At 44.3% G+C, this 18608-nt stretch overlaps 1 protein-coding gene across 12 annotated transcripts in view; it reads left to right on the forward strand.

Annotated features, from left to right (window-relative positions):
* Window positions 1-18608, forward strand: part of OBSCN (obscurin, cytoskeletal calmodulin and titin-interacting RhoGEF) — a 3169051-nt gene that overhangs the window by 415326 nt on the left and 2735117 nt on the right. For all 12 annotated transcript variants that reach the window (XM_069647058.1, XM_069647065.1, XM_069647061.1 and 9 more), the window contains exon 7: window positions 2125-2400. In XM_069647058.1, the coding sequence (XP_069503159.1) occupies window positions 2125-2400 (276 nt within the window). The remainder of the gene's footprint in view (window positions 1-2124; window positions 2401-18608) is intronic.

Raw genomic sequence — 18608 nt, forward strand, 5'->3', positions numbered from 1 at the left:
AAACTGATAATGTTTTCTAAATTGGGCTTTTTGTAAATGGTAATGTGTGTTAAATGTACCAATAGGAAAACTGGCAATGTGAGATTATTAGGATATTCTGAAAACTAGAAATGTCTGCTAATTTGATCGTTATGGAAATTGGTAAAGTGTGTCAAGCGGGGGCTATTGAAACTGGCAATTCTATAGCATAGTGAGAGCTGCCTGCAATGTATAAACGAACATGCACAGAATTAAAAACAAGTTGCTGTAAAAGGTTGCTGTTCAACTATAATGTATCAGAGTGGTACACAGTGTCCACCATGCACATGTATGTACTAAACATGGTCTGCAGTCATAATCTGCACACAATGCAGTTGGAACACGATTGCCGACGATCTGGCAAAGCAAGTCATGTTCCGGAAGTAAATGACCCCCTTAGAGGAGTGGATTACAAAGCAAAACATGCGTTGTTCAAGGCTGGATGAATCAGCTCTGAGTCAGTGATCTGCATCAACACTCCTCACCAATTATGGGTCCCTTAGAAACAGGCTTCCAAGTGCTACACAGTAGCGTTTCTGGGGTAATTCTGGCATTCATCCTACATTAAATAAATACATGAATTCATACTGAATTCCCCCACTAGTTGCATTGATTTTGTATAACGTTTTGACAAGGTGAAAATGGAGTCAATTGGTTTTGCACTATTTTTACTACTTAGAGAATCTCTATATATAAAATGCTTAGGTATGTTTCCATACTCGGCTGATGCAATTTATCAGTGTTAGGTTACCCTCTGTTGTCCAAATGGCAAAGTGCACCTCTGTGTGCCCTTCCAATTCAACAAAAGCTATAATTTCAACAAACAGAATAAACATGGTTCACCTTCCACAATCGCAAACATTGGGAATAATTTCAAGTTACTTCTTTCCACCCCTACTTTTCTTCACACAGGGCACCGGTGGTTCCATTGTCAACAAACAGTTAATTACCGGCTCAACGTTTCAGTCTCTAAAGAGCGAAATGCTCTAGGACGAATACCTCCATGCGAGCTAAAACTGAAAGTATGTGCCGTAATTATACTACGCAGTCTTATGTCTTCATGGGGACTGTGCAATGGAACAAGGTTGACAATTACACGTCTACAAAGACATATCCTAAAGGCCTGTGTAATCGATGGATTAAACTAAGGTATTGGTCTCATACCGCGCATACCTCTCATTCCATCTGATACAAATGTGCCTTTCAAATTAAAAAGAAGACAGTTACCTATACGTTTAGTGTTTTCAATGACCATTAATAGGTTACAGACACCTACGCCCCCGTCCTGGAAGCAATCAGTGGTGACCATTAATAAGTCATAGGGACCTACGCCCCCTTCCTGGAAATGATCAGTGGTCATTTCCAATATTTAAGAAGGGTCACTTCTTGCCATGTCTGCATGGCAGGCAGCAATTACAATGGATCCCTATGGGTTCTGCCTGCTTTATGCTGGTGCATACACCCAGTGAATCCCATGGGGATCTCCATCATTTGCGCCGCTGGCATGAAAATGCATGCCGCCGAAAATGCTGGAGCATTTTTATGGCGGAGACGAAGGAAGGTTTCGGCAATTCTTCTCCGCCATACACATGATTGAAAATAGTGGGTGACGTGAATGGCTTATATGCCATTCATTTACGTTACGCACCTGTTCAAAATGAGCCCCTCTGTAATGTTGCTGGAACATGTGGCCCTTTGTTTATCTAGGCAATAAAATCGACGTGAACATCTCATCAATGCATAAAACTAAACGCACTGGCAACTCAAGACCGAGAGATGATCACAGCAGAGATCTGACCACTGCTCCATCATGCCCCTTGTACACCTCGTCACTGCATCAAAATGTGTCAGAGTGGGAAATGGCAACGTAAAAGCATTTTGTCTCGCTTTCATGCGTCATTTTCCTGCTGCGCCACATTTAAAACGAGGCTGTGGCAGTGTTGTCTCCATTGAATACTATACAAGCACCAAAAAGAGTAAAAACATGTATTAGTTCAAATTTTCCATGCTTAAAAATGTTATATTAAGTTAACCTAAAGATGATGAGGGTAGATTTTGAAAGACATTGTTGCAATTTGATTTTTGATACTGACTCTTTTTTCCCAGCTGTACCAATAAAGTTCACCAACAAAAGTGGTGCTGTGGAGAAAATCTTGGCCCGACAGCATGAAGAGGCACAGTTGGTGGCTGAGATCTCTGACCAGTCAGCCACTGTGAAGTGGTTAAAAGATGGTAAGGAGCTGAAAGCCAGCGCCAAGTATGCGTTCCATAGCCTGGAGAAGAAGCGGGTCCTGAAGATCACTGATGCTCTTGCTACGGACAGTGGTGCCTACGAGTGTACCTGCGAAGGGGATACGATTGAGTACCAGCTCTCTGTGAAAGGTATTAATAATTCTAGAGATGTTGATAATCGCTTTCTCAAATACTCCTCACTCGCCAACTCTTCCCCTCATGCACTCATTGACACCACTGATTCATAGAGAGAAACCCCTCTAACGATCCGTTGCTCCCCCACTGCTCCCCATACCCATCCCTGCAACCTTTTCTACCCCTGCACCATGCCTGCAACCCCTCTGTGCGTCCCCTATGTACAGCACTCCACTCCTTTGCATCTAAGTTCGCTCTTTATAAATCCCATTCAGCGAGAGATCTAAACAGAGAAATATGTACCAAGTAATATAATTGCTCACACTCTCATGCAAAGAGGATGTTATTTAACTGCTTTTTAGTGAGAGTTATATGTGGCGCATGCATGGCTCTTCTCGCAATGCTGTATTGGGGGATGTTTGCGGCTTTATCTGCATACTGTAATGCTGAGGCTAAAAATTGTGCTTCGGGCAAACTCACTTGTGCCATATGAGTTTTTCAGGCTCTCACTTTACAGGGTTAGTTAGATTAGTGATTGATGAAGTTTGCAGTGTTGAACTTTATCGGTATGATCAGAGGAAATATGAGACAATTGACCTCATATTAAGATTGCCGGAATCCTGGCAGTAATTCCGGCAGGATACCAGCAAACGGTAATACCATTACCAGCACTCGGTTCGGCGGTATTGCTACTGGATTACGAGTGCCGGTAAGGGTTGTAAACCCCTATTCCATGGAGTCCCATAGTACCGGTGCCAGTAATACCGGCTATTTTTGCCATTAGGGTGGCAAAATTCCTCCACCCAACCGACAACCTTGTACTTTGCCAGTTTGGTAACGTGCCTTATATGGTAATACTGGCACATTAATTCTGCACTGGCAAAGTCGTAATCAGGCCTATACTTGTGCTGTCATGCCAACATTCAATAACCTTGTTTCAGTTAGATTCAAGGTGCCCCTGCCCAACTCCTTCTTCAACTCGTATGCAAGAGATTCTCTCCTCGTTTTGGCCTCATTACTAGTTTAATACTGATACTGACATTTGGTCCAGCAAAATTAACAGTGGGTTACGTGTGGTGGTAGAGCAGTGCAAGTTCCCATTCATGGAGTCCAGAGGAAGGTGGAGGAATTACCACAGGTGCTAACTCTGCCCGTGGTAAGTCCTCCAGCTTTTGGCTGGTGGTAAATCCTCCACTTTACGCTCAGACTCATAGCTTGGTGATGCAGTATAACCAGCGGTATATCTGTTACTTACCGAAAAAGTGTCATTAAAAGATTTACAACTAGATTTTTACCTTATTGCCAAACTCGGAATGAAGACATTGGGCCTCATTACGAGTCACCCGGTATGGAAATAATGGTGGCGGTAAACCCACCACCGTTGTTTCCATACCGGGTCATCTCGAGTCCTGCAGGCGGGAGGTGTCATTTCCGCCAGGTCTGACCTGGCGGGTTTAACACCACCCGCCTGCAGGCGGACGTGGAAACACCGGCACCATCACGAGATGGTGCCAGTGTTTCCACTTCCCCATTCCCATTGAGTCCAAGAGGACTCAATGGGAATGGGGATTTACCGAATTCCGCCTCTGGAATTTCTGGGTCACCGGGGTCGTAACGCCCCGGTAATTCTGGGAATCACAGAGGCGGAATGGTAATACGAGTCCGGCGGTAACCTGTCGGAATTTCAGGCACGTTTACCGCCGGACCCGTAATGAGGCCCATTGATCGTAACTGCCATATGTGCTGCATTGATGTGTGTCAGGGTTCCATTCTATGCCTCATCGGATAATCATAAGAGGAGTTCACGTAATAATAAACTGTCTTGCAAACCCAGGGGAGCAAACGTTTTTGAGTCCAAATTGAAGGGGTCTGCCAAGCCGCGGACTCGTGCTACATTGTTTCCTGCGCGTCCTTTTTCAGAACGCTATGGGTTACAATGGAGACGCTGGCGGCCATGGTATTTGCGTAGACGCTCAGGCCTACGATGCCGTCCTGTGCGTATGGTCAGGTGACCAGTATTTAAGCCGCGCCTCTGCGCACAGTGGTGCTTCTGAATTTGTCATTCGAAGGGATTGTGTCCTCCGACGTATTCCTTTTCTTAGATATCTCCTTCCAGCTTTGCTGGCCTCGGAAAATTTTTCTCTAGAGGGCGCTGCGCGTCGACGTCCACCGAGTCGATGTCCCTCAACAGCCACCGTATCGACGTCATCCTGCCTATAAAGGCCGCGCGCAGCATCCGTTGTTCAGTTCCGTTTTTCCACGCTTACTCAGTGCCTCGGAATATAGTTGCTCAGTTTCGCAGACAATTTATCCTATTTACCTCGAGATATTGGAACCCATGATTGATTAAGTGCAACTGGAAATTATGTGGATGCACAATTTGTACGTGATCATTCCATTCCGTTGCCTTCCAAGCAAACACCAGAATTAGTTAATGCAGTGGATGGTACTTCGCTGATTTCTGGTTTGGTGACAGAACAAACCATCGATCTTGTGTTATCGATTGGTGACTTCAGAGATCATCCATTTTGATGTTATTTCAGCCCCTCAACTTAAGCTGATCTTGGGGTTGCCATGGTTAATGAAACACAACCCTTCCATCGATTGGATGTCACGTTCAGTCGAGTTTACCTCGGACCAATGTCAGGAATCTTGTCACGCAGATAAGGTTGAATCTGGAGGACCTAGTGCCAGGCTCCTAGATTCAGCCCTAACGCTTGGAGCGGTTACTACAGTGCTTCTTCCACAAGAATACAGTTCTTTTAAGGATGTGTTTGATAAGAAGGTGGCGGAAAAACTACCTCTGCATCGCCCTTATGATTGTCCGATAGAATTACTGGCTGATGCCCATATTCCCTCTGGAAGGATCTATTCGCTTACACAAAAGGAGGATGTGAGTATCTAGATCAAGCACTCCGGACGGGGTTCATCCGCCCCTCAGAGGTCTCCAGCAGCATCACCGCTTTTCTTTGTACCGAAGAAAGAGGGAGACCTACGCCCCTGTATCGACTATAGAGAATTGAATGCAGTGACTGTACGGAATCAGTATCCGATTCCCCTGATATCTGTTTTGTTGGATCAACTAGGCTCTTCCAAGTCCTTACTAAACTTGATCTAAGGGGGGCTTATAATCTTGTGAGAATTAGAGAAGGCGATGAATGGAAAACAGCATTCAAAACTAAGTATGGTTTATTCGAGTACTTGGTTATGCCATTCGGTCTTTGTAATGCCCCAGCCACCTTCCAATATTTCATCAACGATGTGTTCAAGGATTTACTGGATCAGTTCATGGTTGTCTATCTTGATGACATTCTCATTTATTCTTCTACTTATCAGGAACACGTACAACATGTCTCCACCGTTTTGCAGAGATTGCGTGAAAACAACCTCTATGCCCAATTAGAAAAGTGTGTCTTTCATGCTGATCAGGTGGAATTCTTAGGTTACGATATCACCAGTGAGGGGTTTAAGATGAGCAGAAATAAGGTTAAAGCGATCTTGGACTGGCCTGTTCCTAACAACGTAAAGTCCCTTCAGTCCATTTTAGGGTTTGCAAACTTCTACAGGCGGTTCATACACTCATTTTCGGCCATCGCAGCTCCCTTGACTGCCTTAACCAGTTCAAAGAAACGCTTTGTATGGTCTGATCAAGCCCAGACAGCCTTTGAAACATTGAAGTCCACGTTCACCTCTGCCCCGGTCCTACAACACCCAGATCAAAAACGTCAGTTTGTTGTTGAGGCAGATGCCTCGGATCTGGCTGTGGGAGCAATTCTGTCCCAAAGTTGTGAAGACTCCGGTCTTCTACACCCTGTGGCTTACCATTCCCAGAGACTTACTAAGTACGAGATGAACTATACCATCACTGAACATGAACTTCTGGCAATACGTGATGCGTTTTTGGTGTGGAGACACCATCTATTTGGTACTACTGCACCCGTACAGGTTTTCACTGATCATCGTAATCTTCTTGCTCTTAAGTCTGTACGTTTTACCACCGCTCGCCACGCAAGGTGGCATGAATTCTTTTCCATGTATAACTTCCAGATCACGTACCGTCCCGGCAAGATGCATTCTAGGGCAGATGCATTATCAAGACTGAATGAAGGCTGTCTGACGCCTCACCGGGAAAGCACTGTTACAACCATCGTTTGTCATTTGTTCTTGTACCATAGATTCTTCCTTGAAGGGAATGATTGTATCCTGGATGGCGACGAATCCTCCTGAACTCCATGATCATGACATGAAAATCGTCATTTCCATGCCTTATGTACAAGAACGGTTGTATCTCCCTACCTTAGAAACCCGTGTCTTGGCCCTTCAGTGGTGTCATGATGCCTTAATGGCCGCATATCCAGGGAGACACAAAACGCTTGAGCTGTTAAAACCTTGGGCGTTTTGGCCTTCTATGACTAAAGATGTTTCAGAGTACATCAGGAAGTGCACAGTTTGTGCTCAGTGCAAAGGTACTGTGTCTAAACCTATACTCACCTCAATCTGTCCTTTCATACTCTTGAGGGGTATATTGTCAGAAAGCCTAAATTGCATCACGACGTGTCAAGCCACCACTACTATATTGCGCCTCTGTGTTCTAACATAGTGGGCCTCATTACGAGGCTGGCGGTAGCCGTGCCTGTATTACAGGCACAGCTGGCGCCGGTATTTTATTTTTTCTGGCGCCCAGAAATGGGAAATTATCGGGTCATTCCTGGGCGCCGGGAAAAATTCTTCCCAATTCCCGTTTGAACTCCATAGGACTCAATGGGAATGGGGAAGCTGGATGCACTGGCACCGGTATGAACGGTGCCGGTGCATCCAACATGATGTGCTCGCGGGTGCCGCTCTGCACGCCAGGTCAGACCTGGCGAGCAGAAAGGCACCCGCAAGCACAACTCGTAGTTTGCCGGTCCGGGAACTACGGTACCAGCAAACTTACCGGTACCGTAGTTCCCAGACCGGCAAACTTGTAATGAGGCCCAATTCTGCTGTTGTGTTTGTAAAGCACTTATGTAGCTCACGGGCTGCCACCTAAGGAATGATTCCACACACTGCCAATCCAGTTGCTGGAACCAGCAAGGATTTAAGCTGCCCCAAGGAAAGTGCCATTTTGGCACCATTCCCTTACAATGAGGCCACATTGTTATGTTTGTACGGCCAAAATGCACACTGTGGTCACTCTCTGTGGCACTCAAGACAGATGCTCATATGTTCTTTATTATAGCACTGCTCTGTGGCTGTAACCATGATGCACTCACTCTTTGTTGCTCCTCCGCAATATGCTCCCCTCTGGTGTTCGAGAAAATTGCAGCCTCACCCTTCCATGTCAACGTGATGTAGCTCCTCATAGAGTGCCCTGTGGTGGACATCCCTATCATTTAGGTGCATTTCTGCAAATCGATCAGGAAATTTAAACTTTTTTAAAGATATCAAACTTACAACAAACAAAACATCTTACCACTGAAAGAAACCTGCCCATACATTCATGTTCACATAACGTGATAAATTATACATTAGTCCTACACTTGTGTACAAGTGTGTTATAAATGACTTATCAAATCATATCATACATTTCCTAAATACACAAAGGTAGAAAAATAGCGAGAAAAGCTGCAGATTGTCTAAATCCAGTACATTATTCAAGTTTTTGAATTTGGCTAATTTAAAATGAAACAAAACAAATACCAAATATCCTATGCTCTCTTTCCCTCATGAAGTCTTTGCAGTGAACAACCTCATGCATTCACACTTCGATTTTAGAAACATCGGTTATTTGGAGATCTTGCAAAGCATATGAGGAGACCGCAGCGTTTGCCGTTATTGCCTCAACTTTATTATTATTTATTTATTGTGTTGCAGTTCAATTAAGAACCTTTCACGTATATATCAATTATTTTAACACATACAAATCACTGCTACATAAAAACACATACAATGTGATTGCCTCAACTGCACAGATATGATTCTGCAACACAGGAATTTTCATGGTTTGAACTAAAACTCGCATGATCCCTCACCATTGGCTATGCTGCCTATGGACAGTGAGAGATGTAGTCCAAAACTTCCCTTAGAAGTTACCCTCTGGTGTGACTCCAGCAATCACATACTATCACCGGCTACCAGTGTCCAGCTGAATCACTTTTAAATCTCTGCACCTGGCTCACAGGCACTTATTTATCACAAGCAAAAACAAGGAGTTTACCACATGGGATCAATCATAACATATTATACACATGTAGTTAATCCATAACATTTTATGCAGTCTGACATATGTGATGCTGGAAATGCATCGGAGGGACAGGGCCTCCATATCCCTGTCCTTTACTGCTTTTTATCATGTGTTCTGTCATGTTTTCCGCACAAGAGTTCATGTGTGACTCCTGGCGGTACAGCTCTATTTCTTTTGGTTTGGTGAACGGACACGTGGGATACCCTTATGGCACCCATGGGTGGGGGTACAACCCTGTGCCCCTAGTGTATGTTTTTGGGCACCTGTGGGTGGCCCGTAGAGCAGGGTATGGGCTGGTGGCAGCTCCATGCTGAATTTGACAGGTGCGCGGAGTATTCTCCATTTTGGGATACCCCGGCCCTGCCATTGGGATCAGTTGATTCCTGATGGAAAACAAGATGGCCCCGGTGGCCTCTTGCTTTCTATTACCCATTACCTTGTTTTCCCAAAGTCCTGGGAAGCCCTGACTCTGTCCCTTCCCCCTGACTGGCTGCTGGGTGGAAATGCCATATATGGTGTCGTTGTGAAGGCCCGGCCAGACTAGCTGCAGCCTTCCCGGTGATGAATGTTGTGGGTACCTCCTGTGGGTGGGACCTGAGTGAATAGAGTGTGTGACGAATATGCATTCTGTGTTGTGGGTGTGTAGTATCTGGTGGTTGACACAATGACTGAGACAACCCTGCCCGAAACCGGTATGAATGCAGCTTAGAGTGTTGAATGGCTCGGTACTTGTCCCAATACACATAACTTGTTGTGAGTGTCTGGAGAGAAGTGAATGGCCTGAATACCTCGTGTGCCTGATTGGCTGCCTGCCTGCATGAATGCCCGTAGTCGTGATTGGATGCTTGAGTGTGACCCAGCCGAATGAATGGGAGATGAACAGTATATCTGGGGACCTCTCACTGCTAGGAATCGTGTTCAGAAGCTGAAGTCCACTACGACGAGTAACTGGAGTAACTGACGCTTGACCTTGAAACCCCCGCTGGACGAGAAGGAGTGCTGTGGCTCTCCCTCGCAATCTGAAGGCTGCTGTGTTTCCAAGGACTGACCCAGAGATGACCTGGTAAGGCTCCCTCTTCCCGAGCTACGAGGGACCATCGTGCACAGCTGATCTTTGCCAACGCTCCCTGGTAGACAGACCTTCGACAGGCTGCCGACCCGATACGGGGACTGCTGCGGAACTCGAAGGAGAAGCCCTCGGACTGTTGTCCGCCACTGTCGACGACCGCCGTCGCCGACCGGAGCCACCGTGCTCCCGTTTGCCTAAGAACTTAAATTGATCATCGGACGCTCTCGTCTGCATCGTCATCCGCTTATCTCCCGCTGGAGAAGGCCCGACCGTCGACGCGCCGAGGAACATCCACTGGTGGGTTTCCCGCCACCTAAAGACCACAGAGACGCCGTCGACTCGACGCCCTTGCTGGGCCACAGTTCTTCATCATCTCTTTGCGGTCCAGAACTATCGTCACCGAGGTGCCCCGCACGCCTCTTCCTTGCAGGACGCCAACGCTCTGTCGTCGACGAGCACCGCTAGGAACGAAGTTGCCACTTCCCTGCCGTAGTTCACCCTGTTCACCGTCGGACGTTCGACGACCCGTGACTCCTGCCTTAAAGGGAGGGCACTCAAGAAGGGCCGTCGATTCCCCGACACCGAATGCCAAGTTCCCCGACACCTCTCGACGATCCGTGCCTCCCGCCTGAAAGGGAGGCACTCGAGAAGGATCGGTCGACGCATCGTCGGAGAATTCTACTCCACCAGGTACATTGGGGGGGTAGAACCTTAATAGGAAGAAGTGAGACTATTGAACATATGGACTGGGCTTGTGCGATATATCTTATTTTACAGGTTGCCCAGGTGGGGGGATCTCCACACAGAACTGTGCCTAGGGGTATGGGTCAGCATTCTGCCTATTGTTTCAACCATCTTACGTTCCTGCCTATCTCTATTGCTGGTTTCCTCGTTATTAATCTGTGTGACATTTTAACCGTACAGTTGATGCACTTTAATGTGATTCGATAACATTAGTGGTACCACTTTAGAATTGTATATATTTATCATTGTTGACTTCCGAGTACAAAGTGCGTTATTGTGATTGTGTACATACCTTTGAATATTAATTATATAAAGACTGTGTTTTCAGTAATACAGTGTGTGGACATTCATTTGTGGGGGTTCGGGGACTACACTGTACTTAAGAACCAGCCTGCATCACCTCCTGAGAAGCTAGGCCTTGATTGCTCGTCCATTGCTACCATATAGAGAATCTTGGCTGGGGTCCGTTTTGCCTCTCCTCTACCATATAGAGAGCGGAATTACAGACACCCCCTACCAGTCTTTATAACATATCATGAGGATCTGCTTTCAGTAACAACTAGCAAAAGTACCCGTTCTCTGTAGACAGACCTGATAACACTCTCATCAATTGTTGAAAATGAATGATCCTGTAGGTCGCTGTTCCTCCTCACCCTGGCGTAGTGCAGTTCGTTCAGGTACATTACAGTGCAAATATCTCAGAAACTGTGCATCCTAGGGCCTGGAAACGTGATCCCTATGGGACCCGAGTTTTGTTCCCCGTGTCAGAACCGGTTGAGAAACAACATTTTTGCTTCCCATCCTGGTGAACATGGTTTACAGCATTGTAAGGCTTGTTTAGAAGCAACATTTTTTGTTTCCCTTCCTGCTGAACATGGTTTGCGGCTTTGTCGGCAGGCAAGCACCATCTCTCAAAAATCCCCTGGAAAAATAAGTTCACCTGATGCAGCAAACATTTGGAAAGTTCTGGAATACTACCTGCCTTCACCTTCGCCTCTCAGGTCCATTCGCCTATCATACATTTTTTGTTTCCCTTCCCAGTAAACATGGTTTACGGCTTCGTCAGCAGGCCACAAAGCCACAAACACATTTTGACTTTTGTTGAAATACGTGGAAAGGGCTGGACTGTCCAAATGTCATGTAGCTAGTAATGTCTGGAAGGTCCTAACAAGTAAGTAGGAAAAATTTGGTGCAGAGTGGTGAAACGGTGTGAAATTGTTTAAGGGGCAACGCTTCGCTAAGCCACAAAGCTACAAACAAATTTTGACTTTTGGTGAAATCGGGGGAAGGGGTGGAGTGCGCAAATGTCATGTAGCCAGTAATGTCCGGAGAATCCTAACAGGTAAGGAACAACGCTTTGTGCCACAAACCAACACACAACCTTTGACTTTTATATATATAGATTATTATACAACGAAACAAATAAGAAGAATATATTCAATGTCTAAATAACTGTATCGATTTAAAAACATTAGAGGAGCAATCAAACAAAAATATATATCAAAACATTGTGTAAACAACTATATACCCATATTATTATCCCACATTAAATAATGTTTGTGCTATTAACTTTATACAAGCAACCACACATACAAAAAACAAAATATGCTGGATTGGCTGCATCTGGCAACTGTCTGCAATTCTTTCCAATGCTGTTAGCAATTTCTTCCTATTGCCTTTGGCAACTACCATTCTTCATGAACATAATGCCAACAAGGACACGTACAACATGTATTATGTTAAACTCAGAATTGGCTGCTTGTAGCAACCTATCATTCTTTTTGATGCTGTTAATGTCTTGCTTAAAGGCAACTGCAATTCTAACTAATGCTGTTAACAATTTCTTTCTATTGCCTAACAATTACTTCCTACTGCCATGCTCTTATTTATTATCAAACAGTTCTGACACAAATATCTAATCATCAACATTCACTAGACATTTGTCTTGAGAAAACATCACCTTTCTAGTTTTTCCAGCTTATATTCATGAGAGGATAGGAGTTAAATATTTCACGGTTACAGCATCCAGGTGATGGAATTAATTACCAACCACCCTTTGTATTGAGTATAACCCGTTAACCTCCAAGAAAAGAGTAAACAGTGGCTTTTCATTGCCTCAAAAAAACAGAGATGCTTGTTTTTTATTTAGATGTTGGGTACACCATGCAGGTGGAACTGCTTTATAGCGCCAGAGAGGTGGGGGTTGGGGGAGTGGGTTAGAGATAAGTGGAAGGTAAGGAGGGGTTCATGTGGAGGGGTAGGTATGGAGGGAACACTTTACTACAAGCTCAGTTGCTACGTAGAAGGCTGGAGTGCAAGAAGACAGGGGGAAGAAGCAAAGGTAGGGAGTATCACATTCAAAGCAAGCACATGGGTTTCTGGTATGGGTCTCCAGCTACAAAGGCAGAAGTGTAGGTGGGGATGGGTCTTCCTTTCCTGTCATCTGTTTTCATGGACGAAGAGCGAGTGAGTAGTTGGGGCCAGAGCTCTTCAGATTAGTTCATTGGAGAGGGAAGTCTTCGAGGAGGCTTCCGACCTACCCACGCTCAAGAGGGGGAAAGCTGAGACTCTCTGGCAGTGAACCATCATAGGGTCTTTGAAATGTTTTGTCTCTCTGGGAAAGGGGTCTAAAAAAAGGCAGGTCATATTCGTATCCTGTGATGGGGTGATTTCTCTGGTCATCCAGTTTCATGGATCAAGAGTGAGATGGTCAATGGGCCACATATCCCCAATTCGCACCATGGTGAGGGAGGTCTTCATAGCAACTTCTGACCTCTCTGGGTCTCGAGAAAGCTGAGATCCAGATCCTCTGTTTGATGCAGGTATCTTGGCATCTTTGAGGTGTTTCAATTCTGGGGAGACAACCAGGAGTTAGGGCTAGGTTGCTTAGGCTTCTAGAAAAGAAGTGCTCCAAGTTTGTTCCTGGAGTCTCTTTGGTTTTCTTGAAGTCTCAGAGATGATGGAATTGTGTTCCATAAAGAGGGCCGGACATCCAAAACCTGATCACACCCCTATGTTTCCAGCAATATTTCGGAATGCTTATAAGGCTTCTGTTGGCTGATCTCAGGTGGGGTATATATCGTTTCATTTTGCTGGTACTTTTTTTTATAGCCCTTATGCCGGTTTGCTTGGTGCACTGTGCAGAGGAGTTTCAATTTGGTTCTGTGTCCCAGTGGTGGTAGCTAATGGATGTGTACTAGCCCTGTTGATCTGGGCGCATTTCTCTACAGGCCTATGATCATACAGGCAGCCCTATTCAGGGCAAGTTGTAGGTGTCTTATTGAGCATTTGGGTACTCTCACATGAAGACAGTTGCCTTAATTAGGTCCTGTCAAGGCGAGGGCTTGGAAGATCTGCAGAGAATTAAGGATGTTGTAGAGTCTCTTCATTTCAGTAAATCGTCCCATAAAAGCATAATAAATAAATACATCATAAAAATCAAATTTTAAACAGGATCCGAATTATGCAAAAAACTTTATTCCATCTCTGGCAATTAAATGTATGCCACGGTAGAATGCGTTTCACAGCGCTCCGGCTGCTTGTTCACATACAAAGTGAATGCTGTACAATGGTGTACCAAATTCATTGTTAGTATTACCCTTGCTTCTAGTCTTTTGCATATACCATTGTAATTACATACAAACACTTATGTTATAGTCAGCATTTGCATACAACAAACAGCTAATATAGTAATCCTAAAATGCAGCCTAACCTTAATAAAGTTTAGACTATGGAGATTTTAGAATTTTTGCTTTAAGGTTTAGAGCCCAAGAAATACAGTTTGCCAAAGGAAATCATATTGATTGCGCTCAGAACATACGCGTGTACAGAAGGGCTAGCCTGTACAGTTGAATGCCACAGTTGCTTTATATGGCCACCAGATAGTGACACCTCTCCTTTTTGTAATATGGAGAACATAACAAAATGTCTCTGTTGGCTAAGCTAACATTTCCTCTGCTGTTTACCTGCCTGCCCATACTCCCGTAACCGTGTTTAGGGGCATAGAACAGTGACTCTTAAACTGAACCAATGTAAGGTAATCTTGGAGCCAACAGCGTGTTGGCCCCTATAGAGGGCTTTCCCAACATCTCTGTTTCCCAACTCATACTAAGCAGAGTTAACATTTCAGTACTAATACATTTCCTAGTGTTACTGAACATGGTTTCTGGTTGTGCAAACTAAGATTCCTTACCAGTTGCTTTGAAGTTCATATAAAGTTTAGCCAAGACACCCTGAATTATTGAGCATCTCCATTAGTATTACACTAATCAAGACAGCCTCCTTGTTCTCCCAAACATCATACCAAAATAGCAAAGGTTGTATCCTCACAAGGGTATCCAGTAATATGGTCACTGAAAAAGTGCAGTTTTTACAAGAAATCACAGCAAAAAGGCTGTGATGTGACCCAGTAAAAGTATTTCCATTATACCACACAAGGGGAGTGGGGGTTGCGGGGGTCTCCCGCACTCTCCTTGTGCGCTATCATGGGTTCGGGAGTTGCAGGGGTGTCCCCGCATCCATTACATGGATTGTGGGGGCCAAACCACAGCCTTTTGGCCACTATTATTTTTTATGCTGCCATTTTGGAAGCGACCTTATTACATAGAACCCTCACAAGGTCAGAAATACATGATAGCCCAAGCTCTGTGTGCATAGCATAGGTGCGGGTAAATCACATGCTTTGAGCTAGCTGTAAATCGCTTTGGAGTACCCTCATACCTCAGTCCTACAGGAACCTGCTGTGATGGACTTCTATTTATATATTGTTAAGGGATGTTCCACCATCCTCTCGTTTTTATTGTAGCTAAATATTCCTGTTAGCCTGTGTCACGTTCACCTTTTGTTTACAGAGATGATCCACCCATGTCTATTAAATTGCATTCCAAGATAATCATGCATATTGCATTCTTGCAAAACAAGGTCATTAGATGTAATGGGTTTGCATTGAACCCCTGCGATTTGAGCCACACCTGACGTCGGAATTACTAGTATTAACTGTGAGGCCATGCTGCTCCATAAATATAGGATAAGAATTGACTAACATTAAAAGGGCTTTGGGTATCCTAGCCAACAGACCTACGTAGCCTGCATAGCTGAGAGCCAGTGTACACTGGACAACGAAACGCTGGACATTAGGGGAACTCTGAGTGAAATACCCACTTAGCATTTGGGTAGCGATTGAGCAATAGGTATGCCAGGACACACTCCTGGTGCACACCTTTATTAACTATAATCTCATTTTACCCTGCTTCCCATACCTCACGCGGGCCACCGATCCAGTATGTAGTTTAATTAAGGTGGCCGAACGGGAGTTCATCATGCACAGATCCAATAAGGGGTGCCACAGGGTGTTGCTGCCCACGTGGTCAATTGCAGATGTCCAACCCATAAATGTCACATAGACAGGAACACCCACACCCACATACCTTGACAGATTCAGATTCAAGTTCAATCTATGTTGAGCAGTCCCCACTTCCTCCACGAAGCCCAATTGGATATCAGACAGTATTTTCTTGTCTAGGACCCAGTTCATCCATTTATTTTGGAATTCCATCAAGGATGGTAAATGGTTGGCGGGACTTTGTTAGTGTTGTATCTCTTTTCATTGGAACACAGGTACAAGGGAGATGACATGTGAAGAGGGGCACACATCTTGTGTGCGTGTTTTGTTATTTACCCATCCATTGACTGCCCGTGGCCAAGCAAATCCCTATTCCCACCCACAACATGCCCCTTACTGCCCAAAGTGCATTAACACATCCTCCTGGGATCTCTTTGACCTACTTCTATCAAGCAGTAACATCAACCCTGGGCTGCCAGTGTTATTTTTAGGCAGTCTGCTGAGAGTTAATGGCTTAGTTGCAGTTGTAAATGCACTACTGGTGTAACTTCCTCTACCCAACTTCTATTCTCCTATCCTGATGACTTCCCCTACTATGCTTATGCTTGCAAATTTGGGGTTGTCTTTGACCCATCTCACGATAGCTTGCTCCTGGTCTCCAAATCTGCCACAGCAGCCACACTTAATCTCCTGAACATCAGAAAAATAAAACATCTTCCATTCGGCACTGCTAACACCTTAAGTACGCTCACGCTCTGACTACTGTGCCAGTCTACACTCTGGCCTTTCCAACTATGCTCATCAGTTAGGCTGGTTATCTATGAGACAGAGGTCAAAGTATAAAGTCATTCTCATCATCATCATCATCATATTCAAAACTATACACAGACTTGCCTCACCCTACCTACCGGCCCATCTCACTCACTACTCTTCCTCTCGCTCCGTGCGATCATCCTCGGCATACCTGTTGCGTTCCCTCTTGTTTCTTCTATCTTCCTCTCCTCGCTCGCTTACTCTGGAATGCTCTTCATCTCTCTCTTTCCGCACTACTCCCACTCTATCTCTATCTCTATTTAAATCCAACCTCCCAGCTCCCCTCTTTTGTGAAGAACCGCATGCATATCATTCTTAACCATCACATATCCCTGTTCTCCTCTCCCCACCTCTCTCCGACAATTCCACTGCACGTATTGCTCAACCCTTCATCCTAAAACGTAGCACTTCTTCTCCTGTCCGGTTCCGATATCATGCTCTACTGTCCTTGACCCTGGTTCATGTTTCTACCTCCCCTGCTTTACCTGGTCTTATGTCCACATCCTCTGGTCCTCCGCTCTGTAAATCCCTGTTAAAAAGTTGTTTAAGCATTTTTATGCCAAATATTTATTTTTCCTCCTGCAATTTTCATCAAATAAATAAATAACAGGTCTTAACGAAGTGTGCCTTCAGCACAAATCTGTTTCTTGCACTGATGTCCTGTTAAAAACAAGTGTTGACCAAACCAGCAGTTTTGATTTGTGTATAGGTATTATACAGCCTTTTTCCAGGCGCTGCTATAATATGCCCAGTTAATCACTCCATTTTCCAACTGTTGCCATTTTAGGGTCAGCTAGTAAAACTTTACTACTTTCCCATGTCAACACCAAATCAGAAACATTTTGTGTTGCCAATTCTTGTTTATAAATAGTGAGTACAACCTCTGGCCTCCAACTCTGTGGAAGATGTATTAAATTCACTATTGCTTTACAAATGGTCTTTATTACCAGTAATAAGAGCTCAGTTTTAGACTTTAAAAGATTGTTTGGTACACAGTCAATAACTGGGCTCTTACCAAGTTCCTGTGCATTCAGTGCAATTTACAGTCTAAAGTTAACCATATTATATTTATTCAAGGAAAAAATCGTTCCCCACTAATTGTCCATTCTCACATGTATATATAAGTTAGGGAAGAATTCTTTCCAATTGACGGGTAACACAGGCAAACTAGCCACCTCAAGATTTCTCCTTTATTTAACTAATTAATTACTTGGCATCATTGCCCAAAGGCTCTGCTATTCCTTTCTATTGCCGCTGCAACGCACAATTTCCATTTTTTCTTCCTTATCTCCTATTTGCTCTTTGCTCAACTTTAGCTTGTTTTCATCCCATTTTAATGTTCTGACTTCATTCGGGGATGGAGTATTTTCTTTAGGGCCTTCAATCACAATCTTTTCTACTTCTTATCTTCTTGATTCAACCAAGTAGCTTTCATATATTTTTGCTGCCTGTTTCTTGAGGGCATTGATATGCTGCCACAAGTGGCCAATAGAGTTACAAAAGAAATAACCTTCTTGCAGTTTGTAGTTGTCATATCAATACATCTCATAATAAGAGCGTACCCATTTTGCAATATTGCCCATTAGTATCTAGGTGCTGAGTTTATTTGATAGATCTCCTATATTTAGAAGTCAACTGGGCATCAGATTTATGACTAGGAGAGTGACTAGGGAAATGAGTAGACCATACCCAAAATAAAATGAAGGGAATGACTTTATAATTTCCGAGTACTCAATAGGTAACAATATGTAGTCAATAGTGCAATTATACTTTCCGTTAAGGATCTCTCTTTTTTCACCTGCTCAGGCACAGGAAGCTGTTGGTGATATAACCTTGAACTGGTTGATGAGGCAGGCTATGTCATGATGAAATATGATTTTTGTTACCTAGGTGGATACAAAATTGAGAATGGTCAATATTCAAGTTGAATGAGATCTTGAAGTATTCCAGAAGGGTTTTTGAAGTATTCCAGAAGGGTTGCAAAGGGCCCCAAGTATGCATTAAACAACAATGGGGAAAGAGCAAAGCAG

The sequence above is a fragment of the Ambystoma mexicanum genome, chromosome 2q (assembly GCF_040938575.1).
Source record: "Ambystoma mexicanum isolate Mex_15411 chromosome 2q, UKY_AmexF1_1, whole genome shotgun sequence".
Classification (NCBI taxonomy): Eukaryota; Metazoa; Chordata; class Amphibia; order Caudata; family Ambystomatidae; genus Ambystoma; species Ambystoma mexicanum.